Source organism: Syngnathus leptorhynchus, chromosome 12, assembly GCF_054491065.1.
Source record: "Syngnathus leptorhynchus isolate UIUO chromosome 12, UIUO_Slep, whole genome shotgun sequence".
Classification (NCBI taxonomy): Eukaryota; Metazoa; Chordata; class Actinopteri; order Syngnathiformes; family Syngnathidae; genus Syngnathus; species Syngnathus leptorhynchus.
In genome coordinates this window covers 2707236-2734222 of record NC_141206.1, presented here as the reverse complement: position 1 = coordinate 2734222, position 26987 = coordinate 2707236, and the positions used below count along the sequence as shown (strand labels likewise).

General features: G+C 39.0%; 1 protein-coding gene and 1 long non-coding RNA gene across 10 annotated transcripts; one reads left to right on the top strand and one right to left on the bottom strand.

The window, feature by feature from the left end:
- Positions 1-236: 236 nt before the first annotated feature.
- Positions 237-21888, top strand: mbd2 (methyl-CpG binding domain protein 2). 7 transcript variants are annotated; one of them, XR_015067752.1, is made up of 8 exons: positions 3037-3492; positions 6208-6367; positions 10097-10237; positions 10676-10766; positions 10838-11015; positions 16003-16142; positions 18729-18825; positions 21340-21888. XR_015067752.1 is itself a non-coding variant. In XM_085926255.1 (7 exons), the coding sequence occupies exons 1-6, from the start codon at positions 279-281 to the stop codon at positions 16115-16117; spliced, it is 789 nt and encodes a 262-aa protein (XP_085782381.1). In that variant the 5' UTR covers positions 237-278; the 3' UTR covers positions 16118-16142; positions 21340-21888. The 7 variants fall into 7 exon arrangements, 3 of the variants coding, with proteins under 3 accessions (XP_085782381.1, XP_085782380.1, XP_085782379.1); XR_015067751.1 differs by having other exon boundaries at positions 18729-18874; XR_015067753.1 differs by having other exon boundaries at positions 18726-18825.
- Positions 15080-16612, bottom strand: LOC147047823 (uncharacterized). 3 transcript variants are annotated; one of them, XR_015067756.1, is made up of 3 exons: positions 16336-16612; positions 16153-16269; positions 15080-16076 (listed from the first exon to the last, which is right to left on the bottom strand). It is a non-coding gene; the product is annotated as an uncharacterized LOC147047823 (long non-coding RNA). The 3 variants fall into 3 exon arrangements; XR_015067755.1 differs by having other exon boundaries at positions 15080-16079; positions 16163-16269; positions 16336-16579; XR_015067754.1 differs by having other exon boundaries at positions 15083-16076; positions 16163-16269; positions 16336-16558.
- Positions 21889-26987: the final 5099 nt, after the last annotated feature.

The following is a 26987-nucleotide window of genomic DNA, read 5'->3' as shown; positions in this document are numbered from 1 at the left end:
TATTCTCCTGATTTTTAATTTCGAGATTTTCTTACATGAGTAAACTAAAGTAAAAGTACATGCTTTGTGTAGATCACGTGTCAGACTCAAATGTGGGCCGTGAGAGTTTAACAAGATTGTGTTCATTTAAATACCGTAGCGTGCATTGACCACGAACTACATTTCCCACAATGCATGCCGACTGTTACGTGAGAAATGACGGCACTAGTGTGCGTTGTACGTATCCACATCAACTAGGTTTTGCCAACAAGTGCAGTTGAAAAACACTGCTACAAATAATGATCCCCAAATGTCCAATAAGATTAAATTTGATGCCGATGGAAGGCTGTTTGAAGCAAGATGAAAAGGGGATATGTTTATCCTTCAAGGAGAAAAAACAGCGGTATGTCTTTTGGAATATGAAGCCGTTTTTCAAAGTCAATTTTCGTCGGTATTTTGTCTGCCCAAATAAGTCTTCCTTAAGTAAACAACAAATGCCCAAGACTTATTTAAAAGCATATTGAGATCTCAGCAAAATGTGCTCACGAAAGCTGTAATAAAGAATGATTGGCGCACACCGGCCCCTTTAAATCAGGGCTGAAGAAATCACTAAGCGTCCGTCTTTTTCATATGCTCACAGACATATGATTATGGCATGACTACGTTTTATGTGCTGCCATTTTTGTTTTTGTTTACAATTGTAAAAGTATGACGTCAGGAAAAAAATAATTAAGTAAAGACACCTGAGAAATCTACTCAAGTACAGCCACAGAGTATTTGTCCTTCCCATCACGGGCCAATTGCACATAGCAAAATCTCTCTTACAGGGCCAGTGAAAAACTTCACTGTGGGCCCCGCCACCTCAGTGCAGCAATTATAAAAACATTTTTTTCTAAGGGTCTCTGTCACTCATGGCCACTCAGAATTGTCATCACCTTTTGGTTCCTTACTGTACCCTTGTGCCTGTAACATCTCTGTGAATGTGCTTAAATGGTCCAACCATGATCTGAAAAATATGGCCCCCAATCCAACCTGATTACCTCAAGTGGTGCCGTGAGCAGAAATGGGCTAACCAGCATAGAATTGGGCGTGCCAAACTCGTGGCATCATATAACACCAGCTCAGTGGCCTAGTAGTAGAGTGTCCGCCCTGAGACTGGAAGGTTGTGGGTTCAAACCCCGGCCGGGTCATACCAAAGACTATAAAAATGGAACCCATTGCCTCCCTGCTTGGCACTCAGCATTAAGGGTTGAAATTGGGGGGTTAGATCACCAAAAATGATTCCCGAGCGCGGCGCCGCTGCTGCTCACTGCTCCCCTCTCCCCCAGGGGATGGATCAAAATCACATGGGGATGGGTTAAATGCAGAGGACAGAGCCCTTTGAGACTGCTTGTGATTTAGGGCTATATAAACTTGACTTGATTGATTGATTGATTGATATAAACAATAATACAATTTGTACTGCTGCCAAAGCTGCATAAATATGAGGAAAGTATGTGAATGTTTTTTTCTTTTTATTATTATTTTTTTTACTTACAATTTATCTTGTGTGCAATATCTTGTCCTTAGTCTCTCTCTCTCTGCACTGCCTTTCTCAGCTCACTTCACCTGACAGCCACTTCCAGCTATTTTGTAGTTTGCAGTCAAGCCACGACATCAGTCACAATCATCTCTCCCCTCACTGCCAGATTGTTCTTTATCATTTTCATGCACGACTTTCAAAGCATTCTTACTCAGATCAATCTTGTGTTCTGAATGCCACCTGTTCCTGGATTTCAAACCTCTGTGGATACATGTGTCATTGGCACTTTGGGTATACACAACCAGGCCGTCCATAAAATATGATTTATTGGGATGAGGTGCTTGAAATTGTACTTCATTAGTTTGTTACCATCAAATGTCAGTCGTTTTTCTTGTCTCCATTGGTTGGCCATGTGTGGCAGGTAGCTGGCCAGTAGATGTTTTTTTTTTTTCATCTTGGCTGGCCGAGGATTCCATTGTAAATTCTGTTGTTCCAGTTCAACAATACAGAAGCAACTGGATCTTTTGGACTGTTTTGGGGGAGCAGTCGTGAATAATACCATGTTATACAGATACATAGGTGCAGGATTCACAGGAAAGATAAGGTTCATAATCGTGGCCTGCACGGTGTTTGGTATGGAGGCTCACAAAGCCCAATTTGTTTTGCATGTAAGTTAAAGTATATAATTTATATAAATGGTGCACAATGTAACCTTTTAATAATAAATTGTTTTCCATACAATAAGACTTTTCTTATAAAAGTTTATTGAGCGATTGGCAGTTTCTGTAAACGATGCTGGAAAAAAATGCTTGTTGCCTATAAAATACTTTGGTGCATCCAAAATGCAAAGCCCTTTGGGGTGGTAGGAGATGAGATACTAAGATTATGCAGAGGAAAAAAAAAGGCCAAAAGGTGGAGAGTGGGAAGGAACATAATGCTACGAATTATGGACAGTACATTTTATTACTACAAATTGAGGAATACATAGGATTTTTATTTTGTTTTAGTTTGGGGTTTTTGTTTGTTGTTTTTTAGTGCATACTTTACAGTATTTTTCCACGTACAAACTTGATGGGACAGTCCTGCCTGTCAAGGTTCCTCGGCTGCTGTAGGCCCCTTTTAACCTCTCCCATAATGTGACGGCTTTGAAGCAAAGATAAGAAAAATTAGGAAAGTGTGGTCACTCTGGCTATTTGTCCAGGCACCATTGAACTCTGCTCTAATCATAACACTTCACCCCCAAACAAAAGGTATGCGTTTAATGCCACGGTCACTTATTGGCCAGTCTACAATTTATAGATTCATCAAACAGTTTGTCTTAATACAGTAATATTATTGTCGTTTCGCCTAATATATGCATAAAAGGTTCAGAGCTGTTCATGGATTTGCATTTTAATAAGCTAACAAAGTTAATTTTTAATAAAAACAGCAGGCCTCAGTTTTTCTTCCGTTTTGATTTCGAAGTCCTGTGGTCGTTGTGCAATTACTTTGAATGAGATCAAAGTGATTGGTCTCTTTCAATAGAAGATCTCAGAGGGAGCGATCGAGCAAGATAGACGTCACAGGCTCGCAGCTTGCCGTTAGCCCATTTCGGACCTCACCGGACGTTGATTTATTATTTCGGGAGGCAAACTGAAGTATAATATAGAGAGGAGGTCGTTTCATTCGCAACAGCAGACCACGCGGTGCACTTTTCTTTCACATAACACAAAACAAGCAGCCAGGGTGGAGGCAGGGCGAGCCGGCATAACGTAACATCTGTGACGTCAGCGCTTGTTCCGCCGGGTTTGCCGTGTTGCCTCCACAGTTTGGCTGGAGGGCCACTGAGCGAGATCAATTGATTTGAACGTATCTGAATCCTGAGATCGCTAGTGTGTACTGATGGAGAAGAGGAGGTCGGACTGTCCAGCTCTGCCACCCGGCTGGAAGAAGGAAGAAGTGATCAGGAAGTCCGGTTTGAGCGCCGGCAAAAGCGACATCTATTACTACAGGTACACTAGAATGCCCTTCTTAAAGTATTGGTCAGTTATCAGCCACGGACAAAGTGTTGAGTCCCCATGACCTGTTATTACGAGTTAACATCCACTGTCAAGTCTCAGTCATCATAATGTTTCAAATTCTAAACAGTCCCAGCGAATGATGATGAGTCGTGTAACTATTGAACTATATTATTACTTGCCCCTTCTGGATCAACACGTGTTGAGTGTATTATGCACGTATGTACTGTGTATGAGCGTTACTCCCTTCCATGGTGTCATTGAATGACTGCATAAACTGTCCATATACACTACCCTGGTATTAGCGTCATACACTGACTAAGTGGAATACTTCCTGCTGCTTACATTTCGACCCAATTTTTGCACAGCTCATAAATGTGGCTCCAGCATTTTAGACTCCAAAAACACAGTCTCTACTGCAATTATCCAGCAAGGTTTTATTTTAAACACGTTAACATTTTATTATTTAGTGGTTTCAAATTCCTCACTCATGCATTACTAGCAAGTGAAAACCAAAAACAGCTGACCATTTTTTAGGTAAACTAAAGGTAATGTAGTTGTAATTAGACATTACTTTTATAATCAATCCTAAAAGTAGATCTTGATACAAACACAAATTACATTTACCAAACAACGACAACATCAAAGACAATAATGAATTCAAAGGAGCGTTGTGAAGAACAGCTGCGGTCACTTCCTGTCAGACTCAGCTCAGTTCAAGCATCTGGGCTATGTCACTTCCTGTAACCTGAAGTAGCTCATGAGCTGTGTCTTGGCTTTGCTTTCAGTTTGGTTTGTAATATGACTCATCAGTTCCAGTCAGCAGGTTGACTTACTGGAAGAGCTGTGAAACTCAACCACAGCCCATGGTGTCGGCAAATTTTATTTCATGTTTAAGTGTTAAGATTACCTCTCGGGCTATTTTGTTCATTGAGACGCTAAGTTTGTCAAATAAAAAGGAACTATGACATGAGGCAACATTTTAATACCTGTTGATTGGTTAGTTAAATTTGATGAATTAAAAAAAAAAACATGCATGTTGTCATACATGGGGCAACACAGTGTTCGAGTGCCTGGCATGTTTGCCTCACAGTTTATAGGTTTGATGCTCAAGTCTGTGAATTAACATTTTTTTTCAAATTCAAATTATTTTAACGTTATTATTGTCCATCCATCCATTTTCTGAACCGCTTTGTCTCCACGGGGGTCGCGGGCGTGCTGGAGCCTATCCCAGCCGTCATCGGGCAGTAGGCGGGGGACACCCTGAACCGGTTGCCAGCCAATCGCAGGGCACACGGAGACAAACAACCATTTGCACTCACACCAAGGGACAATTTGGAGTACGATTATTAATTATCATTTATGTGAAGATACTAATCATGTTCATGATTCCTCTCACTTATTAGATGTCAATAATGCCCATAACTGGTGAGCCATCTGTAGAGCAGGTCCTTGGGGGCTACCTAGTAACTCCTGCTCCAAAATTGCCATTCATACGTATTCGAATTTTTGTATGTCAATATTCTTCCATCCATCCATTTTCTATACTGCTTGTAAATGGATTGAATTTATATAGCCCTTTATATTTTATCTACACCAGATTGTGTGCAAAGCCCTTTACGATGCCTCACATTCACCCATTCATGCCATGCAAGGCACCTGCCAGGTCCACGCTTGGAGCAAATTGGGTTTCAGTGTTTTGGTCACCAGGGTTGAGGATCGATTCCACGAGGTTTGAGTTGAGAGGCAAACACTCCCAGTACCAATGAGCCACGCTTGTCCACATGGGGGTCATGGGCATGTTGGGGCCTATCCCAGCAGTTGCACACCCTGAACTTGTTGCCAGCCAATTGCACACATCCACACTCACCTACAGGCAATTTGAAGAGCTCAATTGGCCTACCATCCATGGTTTTAAAATGTGTGAGGAAACGGTAGCACCCGGAGAAAACCCATGCAGGCACAGGGAGAACATGCAAACTCCAAAGGGAGGGCCAGAGCTGAAATTGAACCCGCCCGCCCTGAACTATGAGGCGGACATGCTAACCAAAGTGCCACTGTGCCGCCTTGTATGTCAATATGTGATCTGATTTTTTTGTTCTTGATTGAGGCTCTCTGGCCTCTTGTTTTACACAGAGATCCCACAAAAGTGTTGAGTCACAACAGAAGATATGTCAACAGGCTACCTTTATTTATTTTTTTATGTGTATTTTTTTTCCACACAGAAGCCAGCGCAATTGAGGATTACAGCAACTCTTTGCTGAAAGCAGACAATTTATTGTGACGGCAGCGTAAGCTCTAGTGTGACTGGTAAAATAGTGTTGGGACAGTGATCGTGCTTTAAACACAGCAAGGTGGGAAAAGGCAGTCCCATGCTTGAGCATTGTGATTTATCTGGTCAGCCATTCCAGCATTTGGCATTTATGTATAGGGCATCCACCCAATTTTCTACTGAAGGGGGAAATATTGGGAATATGATGAGGTACCTCAATATGGTGTCAATGCCTTTTTTAAGGAACAAGCAGAAAAAGGCTTGAAGGCTGTGCGTCTATTAATGTTACAGCTTTTGAATTTTTGCGTACGAATAATCAAGAAATTTGCGTCTAATATCCATTTTGTGAACCATTCAATTTCAGCAGTTCACCAGATCAAAGTTAACCCAGTAAAATGTGTCCTTCTGACATTCTCCATTTGTCTTTATGTATGTAGTCCCACAGGGAAAAAGTTCCGGAGTAAACCTCAATTGTCCCGTTACCTTGGAAACAAAGTAGATTTGGCGTGTTTCGACTTCCGGACGGGGAAGATGATGCCTGGCAAACTGCAGAAGAACAAACAGAAACTCCGACATGACCAACTTAGCCTGGCAAAGGTAATGCGGATTGAGTTGGCCGTTGTGAGTGGTTCTATAGCTGCGTGTCACCAGATTATCAGATTAGCACTTTCTTAGTGCTGAACCAAACCATTACATAGTACAATTCTCTGATCACACATCTTTCTTACTCAACACACTAAAGACATAAACTCAATCTGTCACAAAGATGTGGTGGATAAATTTATCAACTGTTGTGACACGCACCTGCTGGAAGAAAATACACCTAAAACTGTAGAGAGGTGCTGCTTGATCTCAGAGCAGTTGGTGGCCAAAGGCTTTTGTATATCTATGGCCAGGACATCAAGCAGGTGAAAGGTCATGACATAATTGTCAATATTAAAAAGGCCGCGTGAAATGATATACATGAGATACTGTTTAAATCCACACATAGGAAATCTTTCAAAATTATTAACATACTAGTCACTGTACACGTAAAAAATCAACATTTCAAATAATTTTCCGTAAACGGCATACAAGGCATTACACTTTTATCATGCTTTAAACCCTGCGTCTTAAAATCTGACACTGTTAATTCATGATTTTTTACTCACGAGCCTCATGCCAATAATAAATTTTCTTATTATTTTTATCACATCTGATCTATGTAATTGCTGAACATGTCTCAGTGGACTAATAAAACTGTGTAAGGTTGCGCTCAAGTTGATTGATATAAAATCTGTCACGGTTTACATGGAAATTTATATTCAGATTAGGATGAAACTGACTGAACAGGATAAAAATGCCTTTTTTTATGTTCCTATCCTAATCTGTCGTTTAAATGCCTTGCTACAATAATCACAACAGCCATTTTATAGTCATGTGACAGTGAAATCTATTCTTGCACTGTATCCCAGCATTCCCGTTGAATACCGTGACAGCTGCAGGCAGGAAAGAGCGGTGAAATTCCTGCTTTACACAGCGCAGGTGTAAAAGTCTTGGCGCTAAAAGAGCTGTGCACTGCTGTCAGAGTGTCCTTGAAGGGTGGCTTGCTTTGTTCAGCATGGTTGACAACTTGGCATTCACACCCATTTGCCCCATGGTGTCAGATGGGTCAGGGATGATTCTTGCTAAGGTTTTTGGTTTTTGCTGTAGTTTTGTTTCAGTATTGCTGTAAATATACTTTATACAATTATAATAATGAAGTACAAAATTGGTTTTGTTACAACACGACTAATCTTCTGCTTATTTGTGTTTGAACATCGGTGACCCAATTTCTACCAGCACCCTTCAAACCCTTGGTGATTTCTTTCTTTCTTTTTTTTTTTTTTTTTTTTTTTTTTTTTTTACCCTGGCCCGAACTGATCGAGTATGATCAAGTTTGTGATTTGGGTAAATGATTTGAACAACTCTGCTGAGCAACCGTCAACATTATGTGGGCTTAAGACTGGCACGAAATACACAAGTTTGTAAATGTAACTATAAAACAAAAATCACTTGAGAAGACTTGAAGTGCACACTGAATGTACCAAAGCGTACGTTTTAGTTGGAAACAAACAAAACACAACTTTAAGTTATGTTTTCACATCTTTGTTGATTTGGCTGAATGCTACGTAAAATGTCATAGCGCCCTCTAGTGGCCGGGAGAAACCTCTACAGTAGTTGTAGCAGCTTTAACTTAAAAGCGGTATCATATACATTTCTTTTGTCCCCTATAATGAGGGTTTGTGTATAAAAGCTTCCTTTCTCCAGGAATGTACGTCTTGATCTTGTTCTGTCTCTTGTTCGTGTCAATTCTGCGGCACTATTTGCCTGGCGGACGGGCATGCGATCAACACATCACTCTTCTCCCCAGTGATTGTGTCTGGTTACATATCCCTCCACCCCAGCAAAGCAGTGCTGCACAACAGCGGTCCACTACCTTTTTACTTACGAGTGTATTAGACATGATGGCACTGTATGCACTGGTTAGCACATCCACCTTACAGTTCAGAGAGTGCGGGTTGGATTCCACCTTCGGCCCTCCCTGCGTGGAGTTTGCATGTTCTCCCCGTGCCTGCGTGGGTTTTCTCCGGGCACTCCGGTTTCCTCCCGCTTCCCCAAAACATGCATGGTAGTCTGATTGAGCACTCCAAATTGCCCGAAGATGTGAGTGCAAGTGCGGATGGTTGTTCGTCTCTGTGTGCCCTGCGATTGGCTGGCAATCGGTTCAGGGTGTCCCCCGCCTGCTCAATGACTGCCGGCATAGACTCTAGCACGCCCGTGACCCCTGTGGGGACAAGCGATACAGCAAATGGATGGATAGATGTATTAGACATCACAAACATCACAGAAAGAAAATCCATAGATATGCCGCACCGGACTACAAGCTGCAGAGTTCAAAGCTTGTGCAAAAAGTAGCGGCTTACAGTTCGGAAAAAACGGTACACTCGTATAGGAGTTACAGTAACTATGTAAAACTATTGCTTAAAAGCAAATTGCCTTTACAGTTTAACAAGCGAAACAAATTGTCCAGGAATTGATTGTTTAAGTTCCAAACGACTGTCTTGGGGGCTATTACACAAGGTTATAGAGCAGCCTTCCTGTCACTTTATTCCAGTTCCGACTTTGATGTCAGGCATGTGTGCTGACATGCTTTTAAACACGTACGCTTTGGGTGTGTTTTGTTTTTTGTCTGCACCACAGTGTGACTCTGTGTGTTTGTGTGTGTGTGTGTGTGTGTGTGTGTGTGTACATGCACACACAGAAACAAAAAATGAGCAATTAGGGAATTGAAAACTTAAAAAAAGGAAATGAGTATGTTTCTGACACTAATCAAGATATGATTATATCTTATATTTTATATTTTATAGTTATAGTTTGCTCGGTAATCATGAACACCTTTCCCAATGGTGTAATTATCTAAGTCGATACAGATTCTCAACAATAAAAAATGTACCCTACTGAGAGGAGAGCCACACATGGAATGCAAGGACTTGCGCAGTATGAGTCATTCAGAACATATTCTGACCACATTAAGTTGTTTATACGTCTTATGTTATGTGTAACATATGACACCGCAGGAAAACAAAACAAAAAACCATCAAACACGAACACTTAGATAATTGTTTATATTCCAGGTATAACTTCAGCACTACTCCGCTGTCCACCCAAGGATTTTTCCTTGCTCATTGGATGTTGTGCAGATCATCTATGTTCAGAAGTCAGGGATATAGGTGCAGGGGTCCGAACTAAGTTGTACTTGGAGCGCAGTGGCCCCTAACTTGAAAATAGAAAACTTGGGGCTGTAAATTTTAAGTTGAAATATCAAAGTGAATATTCATTGTATTGCTAATAAATGGGTTGTATTGTGGAGCAGAAATTTTTCTGCACCCCCCCCCACACACAAATATTACATTGAATAAAAAAAAAATCAGAAAATCTACTTGTCAATAAATGTAAGTTGATAAATGGACTTGCACTGTCTCAAATTTTAGGAGCAGTAAAAAAAAAGCACAGAGGCTTTAAATTGCCAAATTATTGATTTAATGATTTAATGTGTGTTTGGTTACTTAATGTAATTTCAGGATTATTTTTTGGGGAAAATGCAAAAGTAACTATAGGGCATAATTTTGTTTATTATACCTTGAATGTTGGTTTATAGTCTTACTTATTATTGATCTGATCCGATACTTGATGTGTAAATGTAGATGAGTGAGGATGGTCGAACCAAATAGATTTAAGAATAATAGGAAATGTGCAAGTATAGTAACACTCTCAGAGACATCAACATTGCCTCATTCTCTGTAGGGAGGTAAGCCTGACCTGAACACGAGTTTACCCATCAGACAGACGGCATCCATCTTTAAACAGCCTGTTACCAAGATTACAAATCACCCGGGAAACAAGGTAAAGACAGACCTACAGAGAGCGACTGAGCAGCCCAGACAGGTAAGAATGTACACATGCACTTGCTCACTCATTTAAAAAAACTCATTTAAGGGCATATTCGAGTTTCTGCATGTGTTTACATGAATTAAAAAACAAATATATCGTTTTTTATTGACTGCACGACTACCTGTATATGTTTCTTATTCCTCATCCAGAATGTTATGTATGGAAACTCTAATAATCATCACATTGCATAATTCCCCCTGTATTTGATTATTATTTTATAGATAACTACATATTTCGCCCTCCCTGAAAGTTGTCTGGTAATTAAAATAGCAAACAGTCCTGCAAATGAGAGGCAAAATTTGCTTGGTTCAATTTGTTTATTTGTCACTCCTGGGTGATGTTAACTGTAAAACTAATATACCGTAATTTCACGACGCTTGAACACACTTAAGTGTCCATTTCGCAATCAACCCGGTCTCCATGTCTTTGCAGCTTTTTTGGGAGAGGAGGTTAACAGGTTTGCGATCGTCAGATGTCTCAGAGGAAGTGCTACGAACAATGGAACTGCCCAAAGTCCTACAGAGTCAGTTTACATCAACCTAAACCCAGTACAGTGATTTTAGCCTCTGACATTGGACCTTTCTGCCACTGCAGGTGTTGGTCTCAACTCAAGTGATGACACTCTGCTGTCTGCAATTGCAAGTGCTCTCCACATGAGCTCTGCTCCTATCACAGGACAGACATCTGTGGCAGCCGAGAAGAACCCCGCAATCTGGCTGAACACATCCCAGCCGCTTTGTAAGGCCTTCACTGTGACTGACGAGCAAATCCGGTAAGAGGCTCAATTTGAATGTTGCTATTACAGTGAATCGTCGTTTTTTGCTGGGGTTTCGTTCTAAAAAGAACCTTAGATCGGCGAAATACATGAAGTAGAGAAAATATATTGTTACAAAGACTTTTATGAACCTTTATTGTATTTTTAAACTCTGTATTGGACTTTTAAATGCTTTTTTTGTATTTTGAAACACTTTTGTAAACATTTTAAAGTCAAACTGATTTTCACACATTCACCTTTATTTAAATAAATAAGAAAATAAACAAGAGTAAATGCATATATTGTTATAATATCCGCACAAGACTTTCATGAAGCTTTATTATAGTTTTATACAGTTTATTTTTTTAAACATTCTATTGTATTTTTAAACACTTTTGTAAAAATGTTAGTCAAACTGACTTTCAGAAACATCCTTATTTATTTATTTATTTATTTATTTATTTATTTATTTATTTATTTATTTATTTGAGTAAATAATAAAATAAATAAGAGTAAATATATTATTACAATATCCAAACAGGACTTTTATGATTCTTTTATAAAGTGTAAACTTGTCTGGCTCCTCTTACGCGCCCAAGCGGTCCAGCGCAAGGGCATCCCCACAAGACTTTTATAATTGTATTTTTTATACACTCTATTGTACTTTTAAATATGTTATTATATTTTAAACACTTTTTTAAAACATTTTAAAGTGTAAAGGTGTCACGGCTCCGCTCTGCTCTTGTCGTGCTGACCTGCTGACGCTTCCCCGCAGCCCAGTGCAAGGGCATTCGCACACAATGTTTATAATTTTATTTTTAAACACTTTATTGTACTTTTAAACACCTTATTGTATCTTTAAATACTTTTGAAATAGCTTTAAAATGCTTGCTATGCCTTTCTGCTTCGATGCGAGCTTTGCTCTCCTGCAGTCATTCCAGCCCTTTTTAAACGTTGTGTGAGCCCCTTGTTGCATGTGGTTGTCCTGCCTCGTTCGTGACAAAATAAGTGCAAATTAGAGATGCTGCCGATTCTGCTGATGCGGAAGTGGAAGAGTGGATATGTAGCGCAACTGTGGGAGGCTAAGATAAAGCGTAGATAGAACTTATCTGATCTTATAAGCCAATCAACAGCAAGGATAGAGATCAACATGTTCCCATTGGTCTCGTCTCCTCTACTGGCAAATAGTGTGCTTGCAAAGACATATGGGCAGACAAAGCCCCACGCTCCAAGTGACGCCGCAAAAAGCCGCGATGCACCGAATATAGCCGCAATATTTGTTTTCATAAAAACCCGCGATGCACCGAGGCCTCAATAGGTGAACCGCGAAGTAGCGAGGGATTACTGTACTACATTGGGGGCTTTTCATATGTGGATTGAAAGTGATATAGGCTTTACAGCTGTTTTCCAGCATTTATTTATCTTAGGCACATGCGGTATTTTTTTTTTTAACTCCAAACAAAAATGTCACAAAAAGTCAACTTCATAGAGAGTCTGGCTGCGGATCAGATTTTTTGCTTATTCTACAGCCTAATGGAAGAGCATTTAATTGTTGTGTCTGTTTAATTCTCACCGGTATATCCATCCATCCATTTTCTGAACCACTGTTCCTCATAAGTTGCGGGACGGTGGAAAACGTTTTCGCACATCTGCCTCACTATGTAGCTTGTAGTTTTAATTTTAACTCTGGCCTTCCTGTGTGGAGTTTGCATGTTCTCCCTGTGTCTGTGTGGGTTTCCTCCAGGTACTCCAATTTCCTCCCATTTTCTTTTCCCAACATCCCATACTAGGGCGTCTGGTACTCTTGGCGCACCCCCAACAAGATTGGTCAGGGTACACAATCAAATGTCTTCTTATAGTCAACAAAACACTTGCAAACCGGTTGGGCATACTCACATGCACTCTCGAGGATCATGCCAAGAGTCTAATGCTGGCCAGGAAAAAAAAAAATCTTAGATTCCTCTCCTGCAACCCTGAATACACCTAACCAGGGACGCTGAGGAGTGTGATCCCATGTACGTATGTATTTGGAATACACCATCCGGTCCCCCTTCTTCTCCGCTCGGGTGCTATTTTTTATTTATTTAATCCCATCCACCAGGAACATGCAGTCAGGGCATGCAGGGGAAGCAGCGTCCCAAAATGTGAAAAGAAAAACTTCACCTATATGTACAGTTAGACAACACTGTGCACTAGACTTGCACTAGTCATAAAAATAGAGATCCAAGTCTTGACTTTCTATCTTGGTGTATTTTTATTTCTGAAGAAATTAATGTAAATGTACGCCAAAGGGCAAGTTGTAATGGTGCTTCTACATTCATTATTATAACAGCACCATTTTATTTTGCTTTTTTATTAGCTTTTGTTCTGGTAAAAATCCATATTTGAGGCATTTATTCAGTAAATGGTGATTATTATCTTCAATGTCAGCATTGCACAATCACACGTGGACAAAATTGTTGGTAGCCCTCTAGTAATGAAATAAAAACCCACATTGGTTTCCGAAGTAACTTGACTCTGACAAAAATATTTTTGTCCATGTGTATTTTTGTGTATTTTGTGAACATGCTATATTTTTATAGATGCGAAGTACTTCATCTTCCTTTTAACCTGATAAGGCAAGAATACTACATGTATGAAATTCATGGAAAGCAAGAGGAAATGTGCATTTTAAACTCAGACTATGTTGAACAGCTGACTTTGTTTTCGCCACATCATCAAACCACATGCAATAATCACAATTCTAAATAAGTATAACAATTAGTGCTCAAGTGAGCACATCCTGTGGTTAGGCCATTTTCTTTCACTCCCTTTTTAATCCCCGTGGATCCATCTGACTGTGTGCCATGTCCAAGTTGCTCCAATACCCGTCACTTTGTTGAGCAGGTTGTTTACTGTGGCTTGAGAGCCAACTGCCTGTTGTGGGTCAGAATTGTGCAGCGTGGGGTCAAATTAAAGCAGCAGTCAAAAGTGCAGCTAATTAGAGTTCTTTAAAGACAAAGCACAGTTGCTGATACAACATATGTGGCAACTTGTCATAACTTCAATGGGGATTGATGAGTTGAATATTGTAAAGGAATATTTATTCAAGCTGTTTTAAAATGTGAATGCCTGACAGCAGGGGGCATTGTGGAGACACACTCGCTCTCACTGACAACTAATGTGTATAGCTGTCAGTCCAGTGGAGAGGGAAGAGCTGGTTAAAGCCATGACAGCAGACTCATTGGAATATGTCTGTCTCCACTCCTCTCCGCTTTGTAACTTTTGACTCATTTCCTTCCTGCAATTTCTTTCACCTATTATTTCCTGACCATTTGATGTATTCAGACCTCTGTACTTTCCTATTATCGCTTTATTTTCTCAATTTTCTTTCCTTTACTTATTTTGTTTCCAAAATCCTTTGTCTTCTCCATTTATAACAACACTCATAATTTCAGTGCCACATATTTCCTATATTTTATGTTTGTCTTCACAATGCCTTTGTTTTTTTTCATCTTCATCACTCTTCCTATTTTCAACCCCTCCTCCTTCGGTCTCCTCTGATATCTCCTCAGTCCCTCCAGCATTTATGCCTCCTGTGCTCCCCTTTTTCTTATCTCTTTCCTCCATTAATTTCCAATTCTCTCCCTCTTCCCCCTCTCCCTCCCTCTGAATGTGCTTGTCATCCTAAATCGCTCTCAATCCTTTTCTCTCTTCCCTGCCCTGCTCTTCTTACTCTGCCTGTGGACAGATACTCGTTCAAATTGTTTAGACCAAATTGTCCAGGGGATGGTTAAGTTTCAACTCCATTTGTTTTTCGCCCTTTACAGCCCCAAGATATTCTCCAGGACTTGTTCCATCCTTACTTACAATTGTAGAAAACTTTGAATGGGTTTTTCAAAGTTATTTAAAAATATAGTTTATTACAATAAATAAAAATGTTTCATCTGTGACAAAAAACACAGTAACCAAATATTTATTATCAGGCTAGCGAAAGGGAAATAATGAATCGCAGATGAATAAAGGTACTATATTCAACAATGGCTAAACAGTGAGCACAACAAGCAGATACAACATGAATTACAAAAAAAAAAGACTCAATCAAGAACTGCGTGGAGACAAAAGTAAGCGATGCGATAATCCAGTGTCTTCCTTCTTCTGCTGCACCCCTGAATCACACTGATTGATATTGACAACAGATGTGACGCAGGTTGCTTTTCCCACCAATTCCAAGGAGATTGTGGAAAAACAATGACATGCAGGAAGTGGAAAAAACAAAAACAATTTTATTCAGCTACAGGTTTCAAGCCAACAAACATCCAGGTATTATTTTGTTTGTCAGAGAAGAGTAGTGAGAATATAACAAAGATGCTGCCCGTAGCTGCGGTCAAAGGTTATTTTCTGTAGGGTTTTAATCTTTTTCAATCTCAATGCTCCTCCATTATATCAGTGATCCTCCATGTCTAGTTTTCAACGTGTTCTATTTGCTGATAATCTGAAAGAAAAGGGAGGGTTTTTTTGTGTTTATTTTGGCTATTACATTGTCACCATTCATCACAAATTCATTTCATGCACTGTGTTTACATGACTTGCCGAAATGGGTAATTTAGCGTATCTAGCCCCGCCCTGATTTCAACCAGCAATTTACACGATCGCTCCATAATTTCACTTCTACATGTTACTTTTTCTACCACAAAAAAATTACAAGAGTGACACTCTAAGTTGTATATAGCAACTACATGGTGCTTCTTTTTTTTTTTTTTTTTTTTTTTGTCCAAGTGTCCAAATAATCACGATTCTTGAAAGTTCATTATCTGGATATTTGAGAGTTCATAATAATACAAGTTTCTGGTATTGCAACGAAATCTAGGGCATTGCTTGGAATATTAAGACATAATATAAGCAATATACTATAATCATATATTAGCAATGAACTCTTCACTGATTTTAGGGTTAGATATGAGATATATATTATGAGATATTATCTGACCAATTCCACTTATCTATATTTATGTTGAAAATGTAGGGAGCAGGAGCTGAAGGTGCAGCAAGCAAGGAGGAGTCTGGAGGAGGCACTAATGGCAAACAGCTTGGCACAGGCTGCTGAAAACAAACAGATGTCAGAAGAAAAAGCGACTTAAAGTCAACAAACAAGACAATAAACAGGTAAACGAACCGTTCCGCACCTTCCATAATCCATAATTATTATAATTATTGGCATCCTCGATTAAGATGTTTTCTTTAGCTTCATGCAAATTCACTTTTTTCCCAAAAATAATATAGGAGCATTTTTCTAAGAGAGAAATACAACCTTTAAATTAAAAAGAAAAAAAGAATTGCCGCATGAAAAAATATTTACATCATGTGTGCCACAATTACTCGCACCCTAAATTTTAACACCTTTGCCAACAAAACAGCACTTAAGGTTCTCCTATAATGTTTGACAAGATGGGAGAAGACAAAAGAGGGATCTTCGACCATTCTTCTTTGCATAATCTCTCTGAAGCAGGGATGCCCAAGTCTGGTCTTCAAGAGCCCCTAGCCAGTCTGTTTTAAGTGTATCCCAGTACACCTGATTTCAATGATCACCTCACGCTCCTGATCATTTGAATAAGGTGTGTTACACTGACAATAACACATAATTAAAATCAGTTGATGTGTGATACTGTAGACAAAGATTGTGTGTGGCTGTGTCTGAGTGTTTGTGTGCGTGCATGCCTCTGATGTTTACTCTAAAAGCCGACAGATAAGGAGTTTTTAAAGCACAGTTGTTTTCTGCAGAGGGAAAATAGTCGATTAATGCAGATTTATGCAGATTGGCTGGTTGGAATTCGATTGGGCCGAAAAGCCGCTGAGAGTCGAGGAGTGATTACTAATGGGTGTTTATAACTGGACCAGAGTGGGCAGTGGCCAGCTAATGTGTGTCTCCAGTGTTGTGTAACAAGAGTTTTAAATCTTGGCTGTAATCACACATTGTTTGCATCCTGTTGCTAAAAGTCTGCTAGTTGCTTTCTGCTTTTTTACAATATTTACAATTGTTACCATCTGTAATGATTCATAATGATGTGCTCTTGGATAAAAGTAGGTGGCCACGCACTGTAGCACTATTCAGGGGTGTCCAAACGTTTTGCAAGGAGGGCCAGATTTGATAAAGTGAAGGGGCCCGGGGGCCAATAGTTTATTCTGACATTTTTTAACTACCGTATTTTCCAGACTGTAAGGTGCACTGGACTATAAGGCGCACCTTCAATGAATGGCCCATTTTAAAACTTTGTCCCTATATAAGGCGCACCGGACCATCAATGCATCATGTCAAATTTTTAATCCAAATCAAATCATTCTCCATTTTATCTTTTTTATTTCAACTTCAGATGCAACAATTTTTTTTAAAATCACAGAATAATGATCCATAGTCTTTTTGATTCATGATTCATAGTCTTCAGCGGGCCAGTTATGATTGATTTCATGACAAAATGCTTCGGGCCAGTTTAAATTTAGGAATTTGGTCCATATAAAAGGCGCACCGGACTACAAGGCGCACTGTCGGCTTTTGAGAAAAAATTAGATTTTAAGGTGCGCCTTATAGTCCGGAAAATACGGTACAAAAACTTCATGCAAATACACACTGTTATAAAACAAATTTCATTGTCCCAACTGTCTTTATTTTTTAAATGACAAAATAACCAAATATAAGGCACTCAGGCAGATGTGAATAACTCTAAAAACACAAATTCTGCCTTTCATTCATATCTGAAGAGTCAGATCACATTGAAAAAACTGTGAAATGCCTTAAATTTACATCAGTTTAAAATTATTTTTGCCTCATGAACAGGTTCATAACATCAACAGTATTAACATGGCCACTTCGTAATATTTAATATTAAGTAATATTTACTTTTGATTTAATTTTGACTCGCAGTCAAGAATCGCTGTTGTGATGCCAGTTCAGCTTGGAGCTGTTTCACTTAATCAGCGCGGTCACTCCCTGTTAGCTTGTCGTATGTGTTAGCATGTTTAGTCTGATAGTGTCTCTTTAGGTTGAAATCCTTAAACAAGGCAACCATCTCTTTAGCAATTAGACAAACACAATTGCCTTGATTTTCAGTGAAGAAGTATTGTAATTCCCATTTCTCTTTGAAGCGACGGCCCTCAATGTCAACTTTCCTAGTTTTCTTTGCAGTCGCCATAACAGAAATGAGCGTAGAGGGGTGGTGCTTCCACCTTTTGGTAATAGGAGGAATTACAGTTTCAAGTTTCATGATTTTTTTCTTTTTTAATTCAGTTTGACAGTGCAAGCGGTGTATAAATAATACATTATAAGACCGAAGCTGTGGGGCGTATGAAATCTGAATGGGGGCCGGATTTGGCCCATGGGCCGGACTATGGACATGTCTGCACCGTCAATTCAGCATAAATAACAATGACAAGAACAAAAAAGCTAAATGTCATTATCTTAGTCACCAGTGAAATTGTTTATATCCCTAATTAAGATATCAGTAGGAATAGCAATTAAATAGTTGAGTTCTGGACTAAATGTGTTTTTTTTCCCTTTTAATATCAACAAACGTAAAACTCGTCTTTATTAATAAAGCATTTTAACAACTGTGGTTGTAACAAAGTATTTTCCAAAACCTTAATTAACTAAATGAAATATATTTTTCTAAATGTATATGATCTCCCTTTGCATGGGTATTTAACAAACAGGAGTTGCAGACTTTTATTCCCTCTTTTTGCACATGTTCTGTGAAGCAGTTGATGCATCAGAGAGAGGAGGAATAAGATACAAGTCTCCAAGGACAAGTATACAGGCGCTGAGATCGCAGATGTGGATGGCCGGGACAGCGCAACTGTAATCTCACAATCACAGCATGACATCCCTTCATGTTTTGAGTTTGAAAGTAAACAACAACTGTAGTTTTGTAACACCTGATAATTTGTCCAATTTTCCTGTCGCATCGCTCTTGCTTCACTTGATTGTAGCACTGACTCTCCATCCTCTCTACTCTCCTTTGGAATTATTTTGACTCCACATTGGGGTTGAAGCTCCTCGCCATCATAGAATTGTAGACCAATGGCAAAAATAGAGATTTTGTAAACATGCTGCTGTTGAATGGCACATACAAGCATTGATACGCTTACAAATTAATGAGAACATTCATGATGTAACAAGATGCCAACTCACAGGTGCCGTCTTTCATCTAAAGTTTTACTATATTTATTTTTTGTTTAGATAAATCTTATTTTGCTGTATAATAATCGCTCATAAATCATGGGATCGTATTCACGTTTTATTTGAGTTAACATCGCAGTTTTAAGTATGATGCAATATTATTCAAAAATCTAATTAAATTAAGATGATGATTCTCATATTTACTTTTTTTTCAATTTAGCTGCCAAGTGCAAAACCGATTTTATTTTAAAATGATTTATCAAGTGCAGGTAATTCAAATTAAATGTCTTTCATGACCTACAAATTTTCGGGACGTTTTTCCTTGTAGTTTAATTAAAAACAACACAGATACATGTTGTTTATTATCTTTTACATTGTATTTATTATCTGGGTATGAGTCCCAATTTTATTGAAATTTTAAAACAAAATTTATGCTACACCTAAGTACCATTGTGTCTGATAAAAAAAATATATATAGAAGTCTTAACACACTTAACTCTACACTTAACATTCATTCATGGGTTTTTCATTAAATAGTGGTATGCCGAAAGAATAAAGCTATTTAATCTTTTCCTTTGACTCCGGGGAAAATCGATTGTGGAAGTTTTCACTATGCTTGAATTCTCTTTAAAATGTGCAGGCTGGCTTTTTATCTGATCGAGACTGAGATGCCCGCTGCTGACTTGGAAAAGACTGAGACGCTTTTGATAGGAAAACAGTGTCGGATATTCACGCTTAGTGCGTTTGTGTGAGAGGGAGATTATTTGCTTTATATCTTGTAATTTCCAAAAGAAGCTGATTCAGACTCCTGCGGCATTTTTCAGCTCTTAGTAATTAGTGGTTGTTGAGAAGAAGAATTATCTCCTTCAAAAGCCTTTCATAACGCTGATAACTACTGAGTGTATGTCTGCTGTCAGTCATCTGAATTGCCTCGATTAAGCAGCAGATTATCAAGGTTTTGTAATTATTAGGAAGTAATTAAGACTGAGCTGGGGATTGTTGGTCTTTAAGTTTGAAATTATTGAAACACAGGGCCATGAAATTATTGTGCTGCAGTGATAATGGAATATTACAAAAGAAAAACAATGGAACATTATAACAGAACCATGATGTAGGTTTAGTGGATGCCACAGCTCTCATTGAAAAGAAAAATAATCAGCACAAATAAGAAATACAAAAATACTTACAACACCAGCATCAGTGTGAAATGTCAGAAAGGGTGAGAGAGAGACAGAGAGAGAGACATAGAGACAGAGAGATGTCAACGTCAGCTAGATGAGGTATTCATGCTCAAATGGGCGCTTTAAATTTAGAGCTTCGGCTTGAGAAAAATTTGTTTGACATGGCACCAAACAGAAAGAAGATGATTTTTATATTTCTAACGATACCCCAGAGCCAAGCAGTTGTAATTATAGCCCAACCACCATTGTTAATGCACTCATAGGGAGAAGGTGTCAGAAGGTTAATGGGGAAGCTAATGGTTAGCGTGAAGGCTCTCCACATTTGTTTTAAAAAAATTTCCCTTAGAAGCAAATGTTTATTGTTCAGCAACATCTCTCTAGACTGTCAGTGCTGAGTGTTTTCATTAGGAGTGTTTTAAGCATCTGAAGGAGTCATTTTGGTCTGAGTGGTGTGTTAAAAGTAGAGAGAAGAGATATTCTGAAGCAAAAACAAGTTTCATCGAACATTTACCTTTTGGTGTTAATGGAAGTGTCATGACCGACGTCATGAGAACAGAGCCCATAATATTTGTTTTGCTTCCATTTAAGAAAAAAAAAAAAACCCACAATAGTATACTCAAAAGAAATGGTAGCCATGCTATACAAATGGCGAGAACTAAAGAATAGCCATAGAGACATAAAACTATGTTTGGACTTGATATTTGTATGTCAACCTGTTCCACATATTTGCATTCTGCAGCTCTGCACAAAACTATAAGATCTGTTCTTGTTGTGTCTATAAATGATAAAAAGATTTCCGGTATTTTTGTGTGCCCTAGCAGTCACATTTATGAAAGAAATAAGTATATTCAAACAATGAATTATTTATTTTAATTATCTCAAAGGAGTGTTTTCTACAGATCACAAAAATGCTAAATTATGTGAAGTAAATGGTCTTGTTAAATCAAGTCTTAAATTTACATTATTGGTTGATTGTACACACAATAAGTCCAATCTATGTCTCTCTCCACAGAGTTCCTCTGTTCACCAGCCTCAGGTTTATCATTCTCTTCATCTGGACCGAAACAACAAACCAACACAAGTGGTGCAATGTTCCTCTTCAGACAAGTCTTTCCCCTGGGTGACATCAGATCAGATATAAAAAGCCTCTCATTAACATGAAAACAAGTAACAGTAACTATTGTAGCAACAGAGAGTGCTCTGCTAAAAGAGGAAAAAGAGCAAGCATCTGATCAAAACGTTCCGTGAACTTTTAAATAAGCTCTTATTGTGCGTCCGTTTCAAACTTATTTTAAGTATTTTTAAAATGAGCATCACCCTCATATTAGAAGATAACAGGTTGCAAACTGCTGGACGGCCTTTGCTAACTGCTTAATTTACTCTTCCTGTGCTCTCTGATGATTTGTGGTGTCGAAATTTTGTTCAGATTCAGGGTTTTTCATTGAGTAATGAATTTACATGAATATGAAAATGAAAATTTATTTAATGCAAATTTTATACCTTGACAGAACAGTCATGTACATTTTTCAGACTGCCATAAATAAATGATTATATTCGCAAATGTTTTGTCGGTTGATGCATCCACCTGACTTTGTCTCAATGTAGCTTCATTTAAATATAGCGTAACTTGTTATGGTCATATGTAATATCCATCTATCCATCCATTTTCTGAACCGCTTTGTCCCCACGGGGGTCGCGGGCGTGCTGGAGCCTATCCCAGCCGTCATCGCGCAGTAGGCGGGGTTCACCCTGAACCGGTTGCCAGCCAATCGCAGGGCACACAGAGACAAACACCCATCTGCACTCGCACTCATACCTAGGGACAAATTAGAGTCTCCAATTGGCCTACCAAACATGTTTTGGAAGGAAACCGGAGTGCCCGGAGAAAACCCACGCGGACACGGGGAGAACATGCAAACTCCACACAGGGAGAGCCGGCGGTGGACTCGAACCCTCACCCTCCTAACTGTGAGGCGGACGTGCTACCCAGTGCCCCACCGAGCCGCCTTGGCCACGAACGTGATATTCTTCAATGTAGAGATTTTTTGTCGTCCTGTTATACATTATTTAGCAAACTGAAGAGGGAGCAACAGCAATGTGTACATGTTCTATTAGGGTGGACAATATGATGCTCATGATGCTAACTGTGAGGCGGACGTGCTACCCAGTGCTCCACCGAGCCCCCTCACATCTAACATGTATAAAGAAAATTGTATATGGTTATGATCAATTAATACATTTTTGATACCTTATTAATTATTATAATACATTATTAATGATATACCGTAATTTTCGGATTATAAATCACTCCGGAGTATAAATCGCACCAGCCATAAAATGCACAATAAAGTGAAAAAAAAACATATATAAGTCGCACCGGAGTATAAGTCGCACTTTTGGGGCAAATTTATTTGTCAAACTCCAACACCAAAAACAGACATGAACCAGCAACAACAGGCTAAACGATACGGTATGCTAACGTGACATATACACAAACGAGGAGCTGAGAACGGGCCTGACGGAACATTCAGAGTTAAGTTCAAGTAAGTATTACATAAATAACACGTTTATCAAACCATCTGTGTCACTCCAATTCATTAAATCAATCGATCGTCCTTCATGTAAACAACGCCGCGTACGCGCTCCGTCGGACTCGTCGTGATTTGCATTTCTAATGATTCCACAGACCCATATAATGATATATAAAGTATATTTCAAATAACTATCATATAACTCCAATATTATCAAACCATCTGTGTCACTCCAAATCATTAAATCCATAGATCAAATTCCTCGTCCTTTATGTCAACAAAGCAGCGCGTGCGTCGCAGAGATCTAGTATATAACTATATTGTAGCGTTAACAAAGTACCAGGAAAGACGTGGGTTTATATAACAACAATATTATCATACCATCTGTGTCACTCCTAATCATTAAATCCATCGATCAAATTCCTCGTCCTTCATGTCAACTACGCCGCGCGCCGCACAGATCTAGTATATAACTATATTGTAGCGTTAACAAAGTACCAGGAAAGACGTGGGTTAGGTAAACGGCTCTTTATTTAACAAAACAAGAGTTCAACGAGCCAACAACTACTGAACTGTAACGATAAAAACATATACAAGTTGCTACACGAAATAAAATATACCAAATAACTATAACATAAATAAGTTTTTCAAACCTTGTGTCACTCCAAATCATTAAATCCTTCAAACGTGGGGCCCTACTTCATCTTCGTCATCCCGTGATCGAATCCTTTGTCCTTTATGTAAACAACTGCGGCGCGGGTGACGTCACTTGAAGTTCAAATGACAGTAATCCATTGTTACATCGCGGTTCGTTTATCGCGGTTTCACAACATCGCGGATTTTTGAATTTTGAAAATTTGTGAAAAAAAATCACATATAAGTCACTCCTGAGTATAAGTCGTCCCCCCCACCCAAACTATGAAAAAAAACGGGACTTATAGTCCGAAAATTACGGCAGTTACTTTTAAACAAACCCACATATTGAGTTACAACAGTTTTAATCACAACAATTACAGTTATTTTCCCAATCGCACCAACAATCCCATTCATCCAAAATGTATGTATTAGGCCTTGGACCTTTTTCTTTTGTGTTCAAGACTTGCCTTTTTGTTTCCTCTCGACCCTTTACATCCTGATGAGACCTCTTACCATTCAAAGTCCCACCCATTTTTCACATTTTGTCAACAAGGCTATCTGAGTAAAACGTGGACAGGGCAGATAGCGGCCCGTCTTCCCCTACTGAACAAAAAGAAGGCATGAAATTAATTATGTCTTCTTTTATTCAGAAGCTAAGTTTAGTTTAGGGGCTCATCTCAAGTGTCTTAATTGAAACATTCCTAATCTCCTCACCCTTCAAAACACTGGCCCTGACCCGGAAGTTGTTGTCATGTGGCCATATTAAGAAGTATTTCGAGGAGGTTTGATTAAATCGACGGACCTTTGATGTTTATTTTTGTCATCTCCTATAAACATCAGAAGATGTTTATAGGCAATAATTGTATACTTTGTACGGTCAATATGTTGCATTTTTGCTGAGCAGAGGTATTCACACACCTCGTGATTACGAGGCATTTTATAACACATAATATCAGGGCCAGTGCTTTGGAATAGACGGATGTAAAATCACCACACTTTGTGGGCAGAGGATGACAGATAAAACGTTAACAGAATCTGGAAGAAGAGATCACATGTAAAAATCAGACCATCGAATTAGAGATGCTTCCTGGACAATCTACAGTGCACTGTAATTTCTAACTGTAAATATTTTTTGTACGACTTGATCGTTGCTTTTTTTTTTAACTCGTTCTTGGCGTGATCTTTTGACCCTCGGTGGAACTCTTCTAGCAACCCTGCTGTCTTGCGCTGTTGGAACTTCTTTGTCCTTGGCTAAAAGCAGGCAAGTGGCTCATAGTTTGCACTTCAAAATGTTTGGTATGCAAATCTTCAGACACAACACTTAAATCTGGTGCTCTTTTAATACTTTTCAATACGCACATGCATCTGTGCACTACTTATGTGCTTCTCTGATTGTGCAGCCTACCCTATGGTCTTCCATTTCTCAGTTTTTTTAAAAGAATGTTTGAAGTATGAATAATTTATTGCTTTTATCAAGTTTTATTTCAATAAAGTTGCATATCTGCATAACAGTGGAGGTAAGGAATGCTTTCTAATACTGCATGGTATGTAGAGACTGAGCAATACCAGACCAATCCCAGACCAAGCAATTGTATTAAACACAGACTGAGCCAAAGAACCTGCCAGCTTCACTCACATTTGCATGTGCTAATGACACCATGATGACATTTTAAATTCCTGCTTCATTGACCGTGTGGCTTTGCAGACTATTGAGCAATTGTTGCAGGGCTCAATGACCAGCCACTTGCACCTTGTGAAATGGACCCATATGACTTTTCTACTAATTTTCTGTGACAATTTTTAAGATATACATCACAAAGCGCTTACAACGACAATTTAAAACGAAAATTAACGATGATTAATCAATTTTTTTAGGGTCATGTGAGTTCTTAGGGTGACATGACATGTTAACCACTATTACTGTCGGGGTTTTTTTTTTATTTGCTCATTCCCACCATATTATCCCACTGGTAATACCCAAGATGGCTCTACAATTCTTGGAATCCATGTGTTAACTCAACAAAGGTAACCAAACATGAAAAGAAGCACTGTGAATTCTTTATGGATGCACTGTGTAACATAATCATCTATAATGTATATACTATGTAATATGACATGCTAATCATAGTTGGATGTGGTTTTCGTAGCATTTTCTCTCTTTATTTACGATTCCAATATTCTACATTCACTTACTGCACTATTTTCAGACTTCCATTTCATCTCTAATCTTTTGTCTAGAGATGGGAAGTAACAAAACACAAAGGTGAGGTGGGCGTTCTACTAAAGTCCAGTCCATCATCAACGTTCATCCACGGCCTGAGTAACCATCCATCATTTTTTTTCTAACTGAACAAAACTAATCGACTCACCATTACTATTTTAAGCTCGTCAATCAGCAAAAACCGCCGATGTTTTTGTAAATGAAATTTTTATCCTGTATTTTTCCCATTTCTGCTCTAGTATAAACATACAAGTCAAGGAATGACTGTTAGATCAATCCAGGTGAACAGACAGCAATGGTAGGAGATGAGAATGAATCATCTGATTTTGCCCGAAACCTGATGAATCACTGCTGTGGGCTGTTTGTGCTCCCTGTGGTCTGGACTGGTTGCTCACGTGTCTGTCATTGTGTGATCAACACTTAGGTATTGGAGGGTAAGAGTGAATGTTTCATCCTTTGCTAGAAGAGTGATGTCTGTGAGCGGTGTGTATATGCATCAGAAATATGTTTGCATTCACATTTCTGAAATTCAAAAGTGTCATTTATATAGCCCACGCAAAAAGCTTTTACCTACAAGACACCACGAGTATGAAGCTATTCTCTTCATAAATAGGCAACGTACCAACGTGTCCAAACTTGACCCTCAATGGCCGCTGTCCTGCCTGTTTTACATGTTTTACATTACCAGTTCCAAATGATCTGCTCAAAGCAACGTGAAGAAGCTGGATAATGATACCAAGATGGACTAGGCAGTGCTAAGGTGCAACAGTCTACCTGAAGGCTCGTTTTCCAGAATTCTTGATAATTTGATTGTTGCAATGTCTCACAATTGTTTGGAGTTGTTTGATAAATTAAGTCATTACGGAAATTGAGGTAAGTCCAGCAATCAATATTGTGATCAACAGAGCCTTACATCCATACAGACCTCCACGATAGACAACCTAATATTGTTTGCGCTGTGCAAACTTCATCCATTTAGAGTTGTAAACAAAAAATTAAGTGTGCACTGTGCACTGACATTCTTCAGCTTTCGTTTATCAAATTATATCAGTGCAGGAAAAGATATGTAATTACAGCACGTAGTATATGTAGCCAACTGTGAATAACAGGAGGGACCTGCAGTGAGTTGTAAAAGCAACAGAGTGGGTGATTGGATCTGTACTACCCTTCCTCCGAGACCTTTACACCGGCAGACTCCTGCAGAAAGCAAGTGGAATTATTACGGACCACTCCCATACCAGGCACTCACTTTTCTCCCACCTTCCCAATGGA

Bases quoted from the DNA above. Each gene is read 5' to 3' on its own strand.
- mbd2 (XM_085926254.1), top strand. From the start codon at position 3,383: ATGGAGAAGAGGAGGTCGGACTGTCCAGCTCTGCCACCCGGCTGGAAG. The intron at 3,493-6,207 runs GTACACTAGAAT...TTATGTATGTAG, and splicing joins AGCGACATCTATTACTACAG to TCCCACAGGGAAAAAGTTCC. The intron at 6,368-10,096 runs GTAATGCGGATT...CATTCTCTGTAG, and splicing joins ACCAACTTAGCCTGGCAAAG to GGAGGTAAGCCTGACCTGAA.